The sequence below is a fragment of the Acipenser ruthenus genome, chromosome 16 (genome assembly GCF_902713425.1).
Source record: "Acipenser ruthenus chromosome 16, fAciRut3.2 maternal haplotype, whole genome shotgun sequence".
NCBI lineage: Eukaryota > Metazoa > Chordata > Actinopteri > Acipenseriformes > Acipenseridae > Acipenser > Acipenser ruthenus.
Window position 1 is genome coordinate 16336705 of NC_081204.1, and position 18331 is coordinate 16355035.

General features: G+C 44.5%; 1 protein-coding gene across 1 annotated transcript in view; it reads right to left on the reverse strand.

Annotated features, from left to right (window-relative positions):
* The window catches only part of LOC117412206 (protein DENND6A), a 46740-nt gene extending 29687 nt beyond the window's left edge, over positions 1 to 17053 (reverse strand). Inside the window, exons 1-3 of the mRNA XM_058988922.1 lie at positions 16685 to 17053; positions 12954 to 12992; positions 12813 to 12855 (exon numbers count right to left, since the gene is read on the reverse strand). Coding sequence (XP_058844905.1) covers positions 12813 to 12855; positions 12954 to 12992; positions 16685 to 16888 — 286 coding nt within the window. The 5' untranslated portion in view covers positions 16889 to 17053. The remainder of the gene's footprint in view (positions 1 to 12812; positions 12856 to 12953; positions 12993 to 16684) is intronic.
* Between the last annotated feature and the right edge of the window lie 1278 nt (positions 17054 to 18331).

The following is an 18331-nucleotide window of genomic DNA, read 5'->3' on the forward strand; positions in this document are numbered from 1 at the left end:
GACAGCACAGCGCATGTGCAGAGATGACAGATGGGCACCCCGACCCCACCCAGCTCAGACCACATTTTTAAGCAGCAGTGTGGAGTAGTGGTTAGGGCTCTGGACTCTTGACCGGAGGGTCGTGGGTTCAATCCCCAGTGGGGGACACTGCTGTTGTACCCTTGAGCAAGGTACTTTACCTAGATTGCTCCAGTAAAAAAACCCAAGTGTATAAATGGGTAATTGTATGTAAAAATAATGTGATATCTGTATAATGTGAAATAATGTATAATGTGATACCTTGTAACAATTGTAAGTCGCCCTGGATAAGGGCGTCTGCTAAGAAATAAAAAAATAAAAAATAAAAAAATAAAAATTAAGCATGTCTCAAAGAAAAACTACCTGCACCTTTCTAACAGATCCTTTTTTGGCAAACAAAAAACGTAAGGCAACATGTAAGCAGCTTCTACATGCTCTGTAGTGCTGAGCCATGAATACACACTGCATCCATCTCCAGCCATGTAAAAACAGCCGACACACTCTGTACACACACATGCAGTGCTGAGTCATGAATACACACTGCATCCATCTCCAGCCATGTAAAAACACAGCCGACACACTCTGTACACACACATGCAGTGCTGAGACATGAATACACACTGCAACCATCTCCAGCCATGTAAAAACACAGCCAATACACTCTGTACACACACATGCAGTGCTGAGACATGAATACACACTGCATCCATCTCCAGCCATGTAAAAACACAGCCAATACACTCTGTACACACACATGCAGTGCTGAGACATGAATACACACTGCATCCATCTCCAGCCATGTAAAAACACAGCCAATACACTCTGTACACACACATGCAATGCTGAGACATGAATACACACTGCAACCATCTCCAGCCATGTAAAAACACAGCCAATACACTCTGTACACAGAGAATAACTGCTGATGGGGATTCCTGGTCTGTGTTGAAGGAGGGCTGCTGGGAACTTCCCTGATCCCAGGGATGGCACTCCGGTGCAAGGCAGTGATCCTGCAATCCCTCCCAGTGCCCTACACCACTCCCCTGTGAACACACAGCCAGCCAGAGAGGAGACACGAGGAGACAGGCAGCCAGGCATACAGACAGGGAGACTTTCAGAGACAGACAAGCAGACAGAGAGACAGACATAGAGACACGGAGACATTCAGAGACAGACGAGCAGGCATGGGGACAGGGAGACATTCAGAGACAGACGAGCAGGCATAGAGACAGACATAGAGACAGGGAGACATTCAGAGACAGACGAGCAGGCATAGAGACAGACATAGAGACAGGGAGACATTCAGAGACAGACGAGCAGGCATGGGGACAAGGAGACATTCAGAGACAGACGAGCAGGCAGGTAGATCCTGCCCTCCAGTGGAATTTCACACCCAGGCAGACGATGCCTCTATGACTAGCGCAGCAGTTTTCAAACTTTCCACACATAATCCCCACTTTCCATTTCAATGATGGTCCCTGGAGTCTCGCTGGGAGTTCAGAGCTAGCTGAATCCCAATCCCGGCAGGGGGTGCACAGGGACAGAGCAGATAACGGGCTGGAGATGTATTCATACAAGATCTCCAGGGTTCAGCAGCTAACCCTAACCCTAAACAGAAACCAATGCATGCTGACCTCAGTCCTCCTGAAGCCACGGATTGGGCATTGCAACTCTGGTAGAGGAGGGTGGTAAAATAAGATACAAAAGTGGGCAAAAAGAAACAGGGTCTTCATTGGCAACCCCAGTTTGAAAAGCACTGGCCGACGTGGAAACTAAAAAGCACAGAAAGAAACTCAGTTTCAAGTTACAAGTCTGTCAGTAACAAAAATACCTCTCCACTCTGCAATTACAAAACTACAGGCATCAGCATCATGACCTCCTCCACCGTGTGTTCATGGGAAATTGCAAGTGGGACGTCACTGCGAGCGTCTCCCTTCACCATGTCTCCAGAGGATGATGGTTCAGTGCTGGGACAGACTGCCATGTTCGAATATTCTCTCAATTCAAACCAGTATTCCCAGGCCAGGTCACTGCTCCCGACAGCGCAAGATGAAACTGCTGTACGATGAAGGAGGTCAGAGGTCAGATTCCTCTGCTGCCTGTGTGGCGTCATTTGGAGCCCTCTCCCCTACACCAGCCAGGAATAACACAGCAGATACAGCCATGGTTTCTGTTACTGAAAAACACGCGTGCTATATCTAGATTCGAGTCACACTAACGACTCCAGTCAAGCTACAATTAGAAATGAATGTGTGACTTGAGCAACACTTCCATGACTCCATATGCAGGGGGAGTGTTATGGGAAATCTACTTGCTGGAGTGCTGCTGTACTGAGGTCTCTGTACAGATCACGTAGAAACAGAACTAACATCCCACATAGAATAAGAGGAATAAGCAGCCAAAGCAGAACAGTAAAAGAAGGCAGATTTTCATTCAACTTTTCTTTATTTTTTTAAAAACATTTCTAAGACATCAACCTTTGATATTTTAATAGATTAATTCAGCAAATCCTCTGACTGGCTGTGTGACTGAAGAGAAGGGGGGTGCAGGGCAGGTATATTGATTTGAAGAGAAGGGGGGTGCAGGGCAGGTATATTGATTTGAAGAGAAGGGGGGTGCAGGGCAGGTATATTGTTGATTTGAAGAGAAGGGGGGTGCAGGGCAGGTATATTGATTTGAAGAGAAGGGGGGTGCAGGGCAGGTATATTGATTTGAAGAGAAGGGGAGTGCAGGGCAGGTATATTGTTGATTTGAAGAGAAGGGGGGTGCAGGGCAGGTATATTGATTTGAAGAGAAGGGGGGTGCAGGGCAGGTATATTGATTTGAAGAGAAGGGGGTGCAGGGCAGGTATATTGATTTGAAGAGAAGGGGGGTGCAGGGCAGGTATATTGATTTGAAGAGAAGTGGGGTGCAGGGCAGGTATATTGATTTAAAGAGAAGGGGGTACAGGGCAGGTATATTGTTGATTTGAAGAGAAGGGGGTGCAGGGCAGGTATATTGATTTGAAAAGAAGGGGGGTGCAGGGCAGGTATATTGATTTGAAGAGAAGGGGGGTGCAGGGCAGGTATATTGATTTGAAGAGAAGGGGGGTGCAGGGCAGGTATATTGATTTGAAGAGAAGGGGGTGCAGGGCAGGTATATTGATTTGAAGAGAAGGGGGTTGCAGGGCAGGTATATTGATTTGAAGAGAAGTGGGGTGCAGGGCAGGTATATTGATTTAAAGAGAAGGGGGTGCAGGGCAGGTATATTGATTTGAAGAGAAGGGGGGCGCAGGGCAGGTATATTGATTTGAAGAGAAGGGGGTTTGCGCAGTGTGATAAAGAGATGCAGTTTTAATACAGCACATGGTTTTCATTTCTAATGTAAATTATCATGTTAAGGAGAGCCCATTTACACGTAATGCAGTTATTTCAAACTCTTTGTCCAACAGTCATATACCCTGCAAGGCACAAACCCCAAAGTGTGTGCCGTGGTCATGTTTCAAGGACTTCAAACTGGAACCTCCCCTTCTGTTCCCAGGAGCGACAGCACTGCGCGTGTGCATAGATGACAGATGGGCACCCCGACCCCACCCAGCTCAGACCATATCTATTAAGCATGTCTCAAAGAAAAACTACCTGCACCTTTCTAACAGATTCTTTTAGGCAAACAATTTCTCACTGTGAGATTTCAAACTCAAACTCCGAGGAACTCACAACAACATTCCCACAATGTGAGAGACAAACATTTAAACTGTCTGAAGCGTAACAAAGAAGCAAACAAAACCCATTACCAAATTAATCGATTGAATCTCATTATCGAACACGTATCAGTTAAGAAGAAATGTTTCAACTGGCATAAACAACTCCAATGCTGAATCGGTAAGAAAATAATCCACAGTTTCTCGTTCTAACGGCACTCAAATAGCGAAATAAAAATAAAAATGGGGCTTTCCAAATTGGGGAGAAAATTAGAAAAAATAATTGCCGATTCCAAATTTCCATTTTTCCACCAGTGATTTCTGATTCCAGGATGACGGAGCCCCTTGCCATGGAGCTAAACAAGTGAAGAAATGGTTCGAGGACGACAGCATCACACCAATGCAACTTCAACCTGGAAATTCACTGCCTCTCAATCCTATTGAGAATGTGTGGGGTCTGATAGGGCAGTCAATCATGCAACCCAAACCAACTGGAATCAAGTGTGAAGAATCTAAAGGAAACTGGACCCTTCAGCGCCATGCCTGAGAGGATTAAGGAAGTCTTAGAGTAAGTAGCGGGGTTCTGAAAAATACAATTTTACACATCCCCACGTGTTGCTACAACTGTTTACATAATGTACCTGTAATTTTTTACACTTAAAACTTTAAAGTCTGTTTCAAAGCTCTTTTGAAAATGTCTGCTCTAGTGCACTGATAGTGTCAGGATTATTGGCTACATTGTCAAACAGGTAACACAGCAAGAGCGATCCATGATGTGATACGGAACAGAAAAGCCAGAGCACTTATGTTTTTTTTTTTTTTTTTAATAAAATCACTCTTTCTGCAGTGATTGAGGTCAGATCTCAAACCCCAGTACACTACAGCGCCGATTTTGAAAAAAGAGCTTTGAAACAGACAGTTATAAATGTAAAAAGTTGTCAGGATGTTAACAATGAAAATAATTTTTACCCTGAGTTTGCCAAGGCTGAATTTTCTATTGGCCCTGTCAATAACTAAAGAATGTACAAACCAAGTAGTTCCATAGCTACATATAAAAATGTAAGAGAGACAGACTGACAGATTGACAGACAGCCTCCACACACCCCCAGATAACCTCTGCCAAAGAATGTCCTGTACAAGTTTCATCTCAATGAGATGGTTTAGATGGTTTGCAAAACAGAGAGTTCTTTACCAAGCATAGAATCAGATATCCTGTTTCAAAAGGGAAATACATGTTTGCTGTAATAAAGCAGGTGTTTCTTTAATATTACAAATGGGAGTGCACAGCAGGTAAGATTTATGAAATTATTTTGTAAGCTACGGTTACTAATAATAAATATTTTCATGACATACCATTTTTTAAAGTTACCCTCATGCACACAAAAACACAACACGCTGCTAAATACAAGCAGTCTTCACATGCATTGCAGTGCAGAGAAAGCACAGGCGCTGCACAGAATTCCAATGCTTCACTCTTCACATCCCTCTCTGCAGCAGTGAAGGATGCTGTCAGAGTGCTTTATGATGCATACAGATCTGCTCCTTCAGGGAGCTCTTTATTAAATGTTTACATGGAACCATTCATCTTAATTGAATCAACTGAGCTTTCCAGTGGACTGCCAAAGACACTCCTTAATATACTCAGAGATTGAGATCAAAGTCATTACTGTACACAAGACCAATCTGCTTCTGTTTATGAATAGATCAGGCACAAGGGGATCAGAACTCAATTCATTAAGGACCCTGCTGAGGGACCCTGCCTGCAGCCTGTGAGGAGACGGGAAAGCCATCTGTGCAGAGAACCACAATCACCTTCAACACAACCACATACAGCACGGACCTTCTCTACTGAGTATCCAGCTTCAACACAACCACATACAGCACGGACCTTCTCTCCTGAGTATCCAGCTTCAACACAACCACATATAGCACGGACCTTCTCTACTGAGTATCCAGCTTCAACACAACCACATACAGCACGGACCTTCTCTACTGAGTATCCAGCTTCAACACAACCACATACAGCACTGACCTTCTCTACCGAGTATCCAGCTTCCACACAACCACATATAGCACGGACCTTCTCTACTGAGTATCCAGCTTCCACACAACCACATATAGCACGGACCTTCTCAACTGAGTATCCAGCTTCCACACAACCACATACAGCACAGACCTTCTCTACTGACAGCTTCAACACAACCACATACAGCACGGACCTTCTCTACTGAGTATCCAGCTTCAACACAACCACATACAGCTACTGTATTATCACCAAAATTAGAATGCCTAATTTAAACGCTACAACAGTCTCTAAGGAAGTGGGTGTCAGTGATGAAAGCACTATGAGCCGCATTCTGAGTAGTTCTGGATGAAATAAATAAACACAAGTAGTGCTGGATATTTTAAGTGCCGCGAGACTTCGTTCTCTCGTACATGATTCTCGGCCGCTATCTTTAAGTATTCTAGAAACTCAGCGCACTGCAGTAAGTAAAGAGTTTTGAAAAAAAAATGATATTAAATCTATCTAGGTGTTGTTTTGCAAGGGGTGACTTGCTTTAAAACAAAGAAATGGAGCACTGGTTGAAAAGAAAAGCACCTTTTTCTTCTGCGGCATGCAAAAAAAGTCATTAAATGAAAACAGTGCAGAATGTACAACACAAAGAAACGACAGCAGTGAAGGGAAAGGCAAAAAAGATACATTTCAGCCAAACTGGCTCAAGATTTACCCATGGCTGGAGTTTAGTAATGGTGAAACAAGCTGTTCAGTCTGCAGTCTCTATGCAACTGTAAAGTTTACTAGCCGTTGTTACAAAACGTCTACATTACTGAGACATTCTATTGGCAGTACAGACAACACAGCTTTGAAAAAGAAACACAAAGTACAAACTTCACGTCAGGCAATGGCAAAAGCAATGGAGAGTGCTCTGTCTCTGTAACAGCTGTTAGGTCTCCTGAAAGCAGCTTATTTTAAAGCAGTGTGAATGATGATGCAGTAAAATAAATTGGGTTTGAATGGCAGGCTGGGTATTCAGAGGTTTGTCTCTCTGTCTCTCTCTCTCTCTATCCCTGTAGATTAACATACATGCCAACAGTCCCTATATGGTCAGGACAGTCCTGATTTCCTAGCAAATGTCCCGCGTCCCGATGCATAGGAAGAAAGTCCCGATATTTACACATAGAAAAAAAAAATTTATTCTGCACAGTAGAGTTAGTGAAAACCACACACTGTGCTCTTTGTGCGGCTGACACATCTGCTGATCACTAATTTATACAAATATAAGAACGCTTCATTATGTCTACTTTTACTGTCATGATGTTCGTGTGGTGTTGGGGGGGATACGTCTATTATATGATAATATATATGATCAGAGTCCTGCTGAACAGTGTTCAAATGTTGGCAAGTATGGGTTAATGTTCTCTACTTTTTTCATGACACTGATAGCTCATTTTGTGCAGCTTTGGCGGGGGAGTGTATGCCACGGATATGTGACAGACACATATTTAGGTTTCACTGTATTTCTGATATTTGAAATACTGTTCAGGAAGTCTGCTTTCCATCTCTTCCCTGATTTGAAGGCAGCGTTCTGCTCGTCACTGCAAAGCCCCAGCAGCTGCTGGCTGACACAGCAAGGGTGCCACTATATGAAGGCATTCCGTCACAGCTGCACGATGCAGCATCCCACAAATCCAGCTCAGAACACAAACAATTCTTCCACTGAGGTCATGCTGTCAGCCTAATGTGTGTCTTTGAACAAGCACTACGTAATCTAGTTCAGTGACAAAAAAAAATAAAAATAACCTCCAGCTGCAGGCTACTGCTAATCTGCCTTGATCTAATACTCAGCTTGACAGTGCAGATGAGGGCCTGGATCTCATAAGGCTAGCGAGCACACTGTCCACTGCACAGACAGCACACTGTCCAGCGCACAGACAGCACACTGTCCACCGCACAGACAGCACGTTGTCCACCGCACAGACAGCACGTTGTCCACCGCACAGACAGCACGTTGTCCACCGCACAGACAGCACGTTGTCCACCGCACAGACAGCACACTGTCCACCGCACAGACAGCACACTGTCCACAGCACAGACAGCACACTGTCCACAGCACAGACAGCACGTTGTCCACCGCACAGACAGCACGTTGTCCACCGCACAGACAGCACGTTGTCCACCGCACAGACAGCACGTTGTCCACCGCACAGACAGCACGTTGTCCACCGCACAGACAGCACGTTGTCCACCGCACAGACAGCACACTGTCCACAGCACAGACAGCACACTGTCTACCGCACAGACAGCACGTTGTCCACAGCACAGACAGTTTCTGGTTGCCAATTGCAAATCCATCAAGTTACCACTTTTTGCTGGCATCTCTGGAGTGCTGCAATAAAGCACTGACTGGTGCTGTACTGACAAATAGGACTTAGAGAAGAAGGGATTTAGAAATACTAAAACTAAAATTCATTGGACAAACACTTTTCAGAAGTCTTTCTCAATGTCTTCAACAGAGAAGAAGGAAGCAGAGCACACATAAGGAAGAGACCTATATTGTGGAATCAATACAGCCCTGAGAGATTCACCCCATCCATCTCCACCCCAGTGTCGGAGCGCTTGGCTTCCGTTTTCAGGAGGTTCACAAATAAAGGGATTGGAGTGCTTGGCTGCCAGGACACTGTCTCTCAGGAAATAGTCCCCAGTCCAGCATCCCCACTGCTATCAACAGCAAGCGAGGCTGTACCATCAGGACCAGGTGACCGGGCAGATCACAGAGAGGGGAGTGAGGAAATCATCTTGAGTTGTTAAAAGTCTTTACTGACGAATTGGTTTGAGTTCCCCACAAAGAACTGTTGCATGTTCTGTTTATACCACATATAACAGGCCATGTACTTATGAGGACAGGTTTAATGAAGTAATCCATTTTTGTTTTGATGAATTAAACATCACCTTTGCTGTAGGAAGCTCTGATTGGAAACCGCTACTGTGACGTCACACTGCCACTGAAATCTGATAAATAAACATGCTTTGGAACACCCACACACAGGTTCAACAGGGGCTCGGCCTCTTCAGGATGCAGACACCAGGATCTCAAGAGAACAATAGCCGACTGCAAACCTATGATTCTACTGGAGGGTACAGGCAGCCGACTGCAGCCAGTGAAAACGCCTGGATTACCAAACTCCGAGCTAATGTACTTGAATAGCCAACTATTTACAGACATGAGTAACAAGCTGTGCCATCACCACACAGGGAAACTATTACAAGGAGTATTTAAGATGTGCTTCATAATGAAAAGGGACAACCATTTTCCAATACAGTGTTAATGGATTTGCCTTACGATGCACAAACATTTTGCTTTTTTACTTTACGAAATATAAAACCCAACATGAAAAATCAATGAAAAACAAGCTTGCTTCATGGATGCAGCAAGTGGGTCGGCCTGCCTGCCTGCCTGCCTTGGCCTGGAAGCAATAGGAGGCTGGATTATCTCACTGCCCGGTTCCGATGCATTCATACTTGATGTTAATTCAGCCACTGGCTGAATCTAACAATAAGCAACCATGTCTTTCACCTCAGGAAGTCCTGCATTTGATTCTGCCAGGTCACACTGCAGTGAGTTTGCTGGTATGAGCCTAGCCAAGGAGTCATTAGTGTAACCCACATCACACAAGCACAAGCACACGACTGAGAGGGGCCCGGGTCTGACAGTCACATATAAAGAGAGCTGCACCAAGCCAGCGGCTACAGGAAGGGTTGTTTTTTTATTTTTTATTGAAACTCTTTTTTGCATGGACAATGTATAGAGCTCCTGTATCATTCAGTGCAGTGCATGTAACATTCCAAATTCCAACTTCCATTCAAACAGCCATGTGATTTACACTCCACTCAACAAGAATTGAGACAGATGAAGACATGCACAATGACTGCAGGTGGATCACTTTTACAGTGCCACTCCAAAATACAGATTTCTTCTTCGATTTAACCTCCCAAAACTTTCTGCAATGGTGAATGTATTCCCAGACTTGGCCGTCACTATACAGTAGCAGATACCCAATCCTGAAGGTAAAATAAAGCTTCAGACATGTGCAAAAATGTCTAATGATTTCAATGTTTGCTCAGTGATACAGGGGTGCAAATTTGGCGCTATGGCACTAGATTTTAGTGCCAGGGTACCTCATATAGCACCAACAACATCACATTCTGGCACCAGTAGACATGTTACATTGTGCAAACCATTGGTTTGCAAAATTTCGGCTTCATAATGTGGGCTCGCATGTAATCTCGTGCGATCGGTTGACATTTTAGGCTTATAGAATTGCACTGTTTATTTAGTGGTAGTAATGAGCAAACTGAAGTAGATAAGTTTAGTTTCAAAAAGAGCAAAGAAAGAATGTCACCGGGGAAAAATTCAGTAAAAGCACTGAACCGTGTTTCCGGCACTAATGGCAGTGCAGTTTGAAGCATTGGAAATACGTTGGCAGAACTGAATGTTAGTAGAACACTGCTTCATCTGAACCCTGCTCCTCCGCCAGGATTGCGCACGGTAAGTGCACATTTAAAGTAGTTTCATTTTATCAGTCTTTCTTATATTAAAATGAATTACACATGTTCCTAATGATTAACACATAATTGCCAATTTCCATAGGCAATACAAGTGTTAAATGATGCAAGCCTGTAAAAACATCGAGAAAGACTTTTAGTTTAGTCAAAACTTTGTTTCACTGTCAACCATTAAAAATACTGAAATATAAAAAATATAGTGAAGGGCTCTTACACAGTATAGTACATGACATTTAACCAAATGTGTGCACAATGGAATGGGGAGGTAACGAGGGAGGACTGCACTTCTGAAGCAGGGAACTTCAAGGAAGGAGGAAGCTTGAGGGCTGCAGCTAAAACTACCTTAGGTGATGTAAACAAACTGGCAAGCCAACCATGTCTGTTTGTGATGCACCAAAGGTACATTTGTGGTTGAATGTTTACTGCATATTGAACTGCTTGTGTATTTTTTAAGTATATTTGGCATGACAAATCCATGTTTGTCAAGGCACTATATTTCACAGAATGAGTGTGTGATTACAGTGTTAGCTAAACTATTGCAAAGGAGTTTGGAATGGTTGGGGAAAAGTATTTACATAACTGCTTAAAATCAATAAGTTACTCCACTGTAAATAACCTACCCTTTTACAGATTACAACCTATCGCACTAACTACAAAACAGGACATCAGCAACACTGAACTGCAGACAGAATGACTCACACAGGCACCAAAGAGACGGAAACACAGTACAGAGAACCTGCAGGATATCTTCTCTTCTCTTTGTCCTGTATTATCAGCACTTCACAGATCTCACACTTACCTGTGCATTTCGTTTTTAATTTTATTTTTTTCCTAAGATTGGTACTCTTGTGTGTGCTGCACTTCCCACTGAAGGAACGTACCTGACACACTGCATAAACCCTACCTGTCGTGCACTTACATTAGATGCACAGGTCACATGTGCAACTTTGAAAGAAAGAGGTTACAGCAAACTGCATCTGTGGTACTACTTTAGGCTGAAGTTCACAGTTTCCATGCCTCATTCTCAAGATATCTGTTACACTTGCAATTCCTGGGTCATGTCACCTCTGCAGTGTCTACTGGCTGAAAGCATGTCTCCACTGTGTGTCCTGGTTGACCATGATGATGATGTTTCTATGCTTGATGATGACGGAATGAAAGTGTTTTTTACAGGAATATCTCGATGTCCTATTCCTATTGTATGATGTTGCTTTGTTCCCACAGAAAGCCCTGCAAACAATGCTAGAGGTTTGTTTCAAGCCTGTCTCCATTACTCAGGATAGAACTCCAGACACCCACACCATGAACACAACAGTGAGGACCTCATGACAATCCAGTGGCCATTACATAGGGATGGGATTATCAGACAACTACCTTTTAGTGTCAATATATATTACAGTGTGGTTCAATGCTGACACTGCCTAATGTAGCTGGACTCATTTCATTAATTAGCACATTGTGTCATTTTAAAACTGCTCATTGCATAATTAGCATAATGCATACATTTAAAAAAAAACAGAGTTTGAAGAGATTTCACAATCCTCAAATCTCACATAATGTGCACCCCAGTGTTCTTCCATACTTAATTCATTCTTTTCTATAATGGACAAGCATTGCACACATGTAGTCTCATACATATTCATGTGCTGCATCACAGAAAAGGGGCCTCTCTGGCTCTTTTGATTGGCTACACATTTTAACTTTTAGTAAAATTAAAACAAAACCCCAAATCCCAAGAGAGAGTGAAAGTAAATGTGTCCCTGTGTGAGACTGTCCCAGTGAAAGAGCCAGCTGCTCTAACAGGACTGGGTTGATCTGCTCTGCTGTCTCAGTGAAAGAGCCTGCTGCTCTAACAGGACTGGGTTGATCTGCTCTGCAGTCTCGGTGAAAGAGCCAGCTGCTCTAACAGGACTGGGTTGATCTGCTCTGCAGTCTCAGTGAAAGAGCCAGCTGCTCTAACAGGACTGGGTTGATCTGCTCTGCTGTCTCGGTGAAAGAGCCAGCTGCTCTAACAGGACTGGGTTGATCTGCTCTGCAGTCTCGGTGAAAGAGCCAGCTGCTCTAACAGGACTGGGTTGATCTGCTCTGCTGTCTCAGTGAAAGAGCCAGCTGCTCTAACAGGACTGGGTTGATCTGCTCTGCAGTCTCGGTGAAAGAGCCAGCTGCTCTAACAGGACTGGGTTGATCTGCTCTGCTGTCTCGGTGAAAGAGCCAGCTGCTCTAACAGGACTGGGTTGATCTGCTCTGCAGTCTCGGTGAAAGAGCCAGCTGCTCTAACAGGACTGGGTTGATCTGCTCTGCAGTCTCAGTGAAAGAGCCTGCTGCTCTAACAGGACTGGGTTGATCTGCTCTGCTGTCTCAGTGAAAGAGCCTGCTGCTCTAACAGGACTGGGTTGATCTGCTCTGGCTGTCTCGGTGAAAGAGCCAGCTGCTCTAACAGGACTGGGTTGATCTGCTCTGCTGTCTCAGTGTGGAATCAACACACGACCGGTAACTGATCTGACAGGGGGGCTGATAAAGTAAAGAAAAAAAAAAAAAGACGTCAATTACCTGAGTTGGAGTCTGGGAAAGACAGATAGCAAATACTGGTTTTCTGCAAAGAAAAAAAACAAAAAACAAAACATGTGTTTCCCAGATTTTGGACCAAGACACACAGACATCAAATGAACAGATGAAGCTTAAAATACTGACCTCTTTATCCGTTAGCTTTGAATGGTGCGGGTATATTACCTGAGGGGGAAATAACACACATGTTTAGAGATACAGAATCCTTTAACAAACAAAGAGCACAGTGAGGTTACTGTGTGTGTTTTATCAGTGTGTGGAGTTCGGGTTTCCTTCACTCTTTCAAAGTCGTCAGGGTTTTTCCAATAGTTCACAGACTGCAGTTAAGGGCTGTAAGTAGTCAGTAAGCATGGCAAATAAACAGCAATACATGGATGGAAATACAACTCCCATTGCACAGCAGTTTGATCCATTCCTGATTTTACTATGCGTTTAATAAGACACACCTGAGATTGTAACCTATACACTGCAGCTGACCAAGCTTGTTGTAACTTGGAATGAAATGGGTCCAGTGTAATCGAGTTCATGATCTTGGCTGGGCTGCAGTGGCCCCTGCACTCCCACGGAATCTACAAACCCAGTCATGAACTCAAGAGGTTCATTGATGGACTCTCAGGTGGGTCTACGTTGTCTGTACCGTTTGTATCGTTTCATCACATTGATTCTGTAAGGCTGGGGTGACGCATCGACCCATCGTATCGTTTCACCACATTGATTCTGTAAGGCTGGGGTGACGCATCGACCCATCGTATCGTTTCACCACATTGATTCTGTAAGGCTGGGGTGACGCATCGACCCATCGTATCGTTTCACCACATTGATTCTGTAAGGCTGGGGTGACGCATCGACCCATCGTATCGTTTCACCACATTGATCCTGTAAGGCTGGGGTGACGCATCGACCCATCGTATCGTTTCACCACATTGATCCTGTAAGGCTGGGGTGACGCATCGACCCATCGTATCGTTTCACCACATTGATTCTGTAAGGCTGGGGTGACGCATCGACCCATCGTATCGTTTCACCACATTGATCCTGTAAGGCTGGGGTGACGCATCGACCCATCGTATCGTTTCACCACATTGATTCTGTAAGGCTGGGGTGACACATCGACCCATCGTATCGTTTCACCACATTGATTCTGTAAGGCTGGGGTGACACATCGACCCATCGTATCGTTTCATCACATTGACTCTGTAAGGCTGGGGTGACGCATCGACCCATCGTATCGTTTCACCACATTGATTCTGTAAGGCTGGGGTGACGCATCGACCCATCGCGGGTATTATATATATATATATGCATACATATGCAACAAAAAAATAAAAAATAAACATATTCCTCTTGTTATGATATCGTAAATATATGTACTCAGGTGCTTGTGAGAGATATTGGGGGTTCATGTATAGAGGCGTGCTGAGGCTTGTCAGCTGATATAAAATTACAAATGTTTAAGTGCAGAGGTGCTGGATTATTACACTCTGGTTTCATGCAACAGTTCTGATGGCGACCAAACGTGTGTGAATACTGTTGTGTAAAATAAATTGTTAAAATGAACAGTTGCATTAAAAAAATGTGGAACAGCGAAAAATACAAATGCACATGCATTAACAAGTGAAAGGTTATCCCAGTGTGATTAGTACACAGGATGCCATGAGTGCACAACAGAGCTACACAAACCCAGTGCAATTAGTACACAGGATGCCATCTGAGCACAACAGAGCTGCACAAACCCAGTGTGATTAGTACACAGGATGCCATGAGTGCACAACAGAGCTGCACAAACCCAGTGTGATTAGTACACAGGATGCCATGAGTGCACAACAGAGCTGCACAAACCCAGTGCGATTAGTACACAGGATGCCATGAGTGCACAACAGAGCTGCACAAACCCAGTGTGATTAGTACACAGGATGCCATCTGAGCACAACAGAGCTGCACAAACCCAGTGTGTGATTAGTACACAGGATGCCATGAGTGCACAACAGAGCTGCACAAACCCAGTGTGATTAGTACACAGGATGCCATGAGTGCACAACAGAGCTGCACAAACCCAGTGTGATTAGTACACAGGATGCCATGAGTGCACAACAGAGCTGCACAAACCCAGTGTGATTAGTACACAGGATGCCATCTGTGCACAACAGAGCTGCACAAACCCAGTGTTTGATTTGTACACAGGATGCCATGAGTGCACAACAGAGCTGCACAAACCCAGTGTGATTAGTACACAGGATGCCATGAGTGCACAACAGAGCTGCACAAACCCAGTGTGATTAGTACACAGGATGCCATGAGTGCACAACAGAGCTGCACAAACCCAGTGCGATTAGTACACAGGATGCCATGAGTGCACAACAGAGCTGCACAAACCCAGTGTGATTAGTACACAGGATGCCATCTGTGCACAGAGCTGCACAAACCCAGTGTCTGAATATTCAGATCAAGCTCTCCACAGGAGAGGCTCGTTGGTGTTGATTGGGCAAACTTACCATTCCAAGTGAATGAAGTGCAGAAACAGCTGCTTGGATTGGTGTGGAGTGCGGTTCCCCACAGGGTCTAAAACGCATGAATCATCAGAAACCCAAGCTTTAACGGTGGCTCCAGTTTGTATTGAACTGTGTGGGTGACTGCTAACCAGAGACCAGCAGTGCAGGCGGACGGACAGGCTACGGGTCTTCTATTCCTGATACGCTACTAGAACACAGGGGCGTGACACAACAACAGGAATATCTGCTATGTGTCCACACACACTCTACTGGAAAACAGCTGGCCCTCCATTCATAAGCATCTGTAACCCCCAATATCCATACACGTAATAATAAGGGAAATCTGCATCCCCCTCTTGTAAGACAGCAGATCAGCTCTCAGGTATTTCATTTACAAGAATGCACATCTGGGCCACACTGGAGAACACAGTCTTGTGCACCAATCACTGTGCGCCAATCACTGTGCACCAATCACGGTGCACCAATCCATTCAGAACAGTTCTGTCCCCTTGCCTGCCTGGTTCATCACCCTGTTGACAGGGTTATGGGAGGTGTATCTAATTGTTGTTATTTTAACACATTTCAAATGGCTACATTTTTATTACTAAAGTAGTAAAACATACACAGCTGATTATAATGATGAGCTTTTCATAATGTTAGATGTTACACCAGCCAGGCTAACTTTAATTAAAGATAGTCCACTCTGCGGATAGTCATCGGTTATCTAATATCATATAAAACTATAACAGAATACACAGAGATGGAAAGTGTAACACACTGGCGTTTGAGAGCCGTGATAGAGAGTCAGGAAGACCACTGTCCTGACCAATCACCTCCCTACCGAGACAGGATGCTGTAATCCAGGAATTCAACACTCAACATTATTGTTGGATGTATTATTTAGGCCACACAGGGAACAGATGGCAAGTTCACTGGTACAGTACGCACTTAGCTGGCATTGTTTTAAACCTCCCGAGCAAAACAGAGGGTAATAACACATGTTGAACTTACACACACACACCACCCCAAACAACGCACACGCGAACAATTTACACACACCACCCCAAACAACGCACACGCGAACAATTTACACACACCACCCCAAACAACGCACACGCGAACAATTTACACACACCACCCCAAACAACGCACACGCGAACAATTTACACACACCACCCCAAACAACGGGACAACTGGGGTTTTGAAAGTTTTCAAAACAACATTTTCAAAGATAAGTTTTATTCGCTAACTATTTGTGATAACATTCGTTTCATTTGCTAACTATTCATGATAACATTAGCTATTAAATTAACATAAAACAGCACCGCGTACTGCAGCACAGTACCGGGAGCAGTTAAATAAACGTACTTCCACCGCTTGCCCGAGCTCCAGATCAAAGCCCACCACACAGATACAATGTAGCCAGCAGGACAAGCGGTCCCAGGGCAGTATTGGCTCGCCGTCCCCGGGCCCGAGTTGCAGGGATGCGGAAGGGATGTCAACACGGAGCTGCGAGTCTTCGGAGGGCTCGTCGGTCCGATCCGCAGTCTCTCCCGGACCCTGCAAGGCCATCACTGTGAATATGGATGTCTGCTAACCAGCTCCCTCCTCATGTAACCCACACAAAAACAATTCAAGTTGAAGACGGAATTCCAAGACGACAGCGGCCGGCGTAGGATACGCAACATCAGCACGTACAGTAGCGGGAGAACGTGACGGCCTGCGTCGACACGCCCCCTACAATGGCTCCCCGTGTTAAAGGTGCAGTATGATGACCCTTCAGTGATACTGTACTTCAGAGGTAAGAGGTGAGAGCATTGCTTGTACAGTCTAGGCTAGCACTCCTTCTTAAAAGAGGGGCGGGCTGGTGTAATTGTTTCCAAGAAGAGGTGAGAGCATTGCTTGTACAGCCTAGGTTAGCACTTCTTTAAAGGGAGGCAGAAGTCTCACTCCCAGAGGAATCACACTGCAATGAAATGGACCATTAAAAACCCTCCTGATTGTATTCCAATCCCTGGGATTTTGTTCTTTGCTTGGCAGCAGTACTGTTCAGTTCTTACCAATACTAAAAGAAACGTAAAGACATTTCAACACTGACATGTCTGTCATTAAATTGATTAGCGTTCTTTTAGTATTTCTAAATTCAGCACCATTTAGTGATTACTAGTTATGGACGATACAGCCACAGCATCACCCGTTCACTCGCTATGGGAAGAAACAACAGATATCTACAACACAGCTCACACGCTGCTATCTTTACCATCTCAAGTGTCTACAGAGCAATGGGAAAGCTCAGATACCACTAGCACACAAAATACAAGACTCCTGGATTCAAAGAGAAAAGGAGACAACGAGGTACTGTAACATTTGGAAAGGGTCCGAGGGCGAGCTGCATGAGTGATCTGGTGAGAGCCAGACCAGCAGCCCATCCAGGACATTAACAAGGAATGAGCAAACACAGCACTGAGTGTGCATGAGAGTGCGTCTGCCTTGCCAGGATAAACCCTGGCCTGTGTCTGCCAATGGATCCACTCAGAAGATTTGCTGTGCACGTACATGCGCCCTGCAGCTATTGCTTACAGCCATGAAAGTAAAAATCAATGACAAAAAACGAAAGGTGGGCAGGGTATGCCCAGGAAAATGGGTTTAGTCCCAGTTTCAACCAACAAATACCTGATTCAAAGAAATCCATGAATCCATATGATGCATTAGGTATAGGAATCACTCAAGTGTGAACAATAAATCACACTTGCAAGAACTCAGAAAACTTTTGCAGTTTCAGGCCTAAATTGAATGAATTGCCAATATCTTAGTTTGAAGGATAAAATATAGCTACTATATCTGGAGTGTTGTGTCTTTGGGGTTTGTGTGATTCGTTTGAATCTGGTTGTGTCTTTAGGGTTTGTGTGATTCGTTTGAATCTGGTTGTGTCTTTAGGGTTTGTGTGATTCGTTTGAATCTGGTTGTGTCTTTGGGGTTTGTGTGATTCGTTTGAATCTGGTTGTGTCTTTGGGG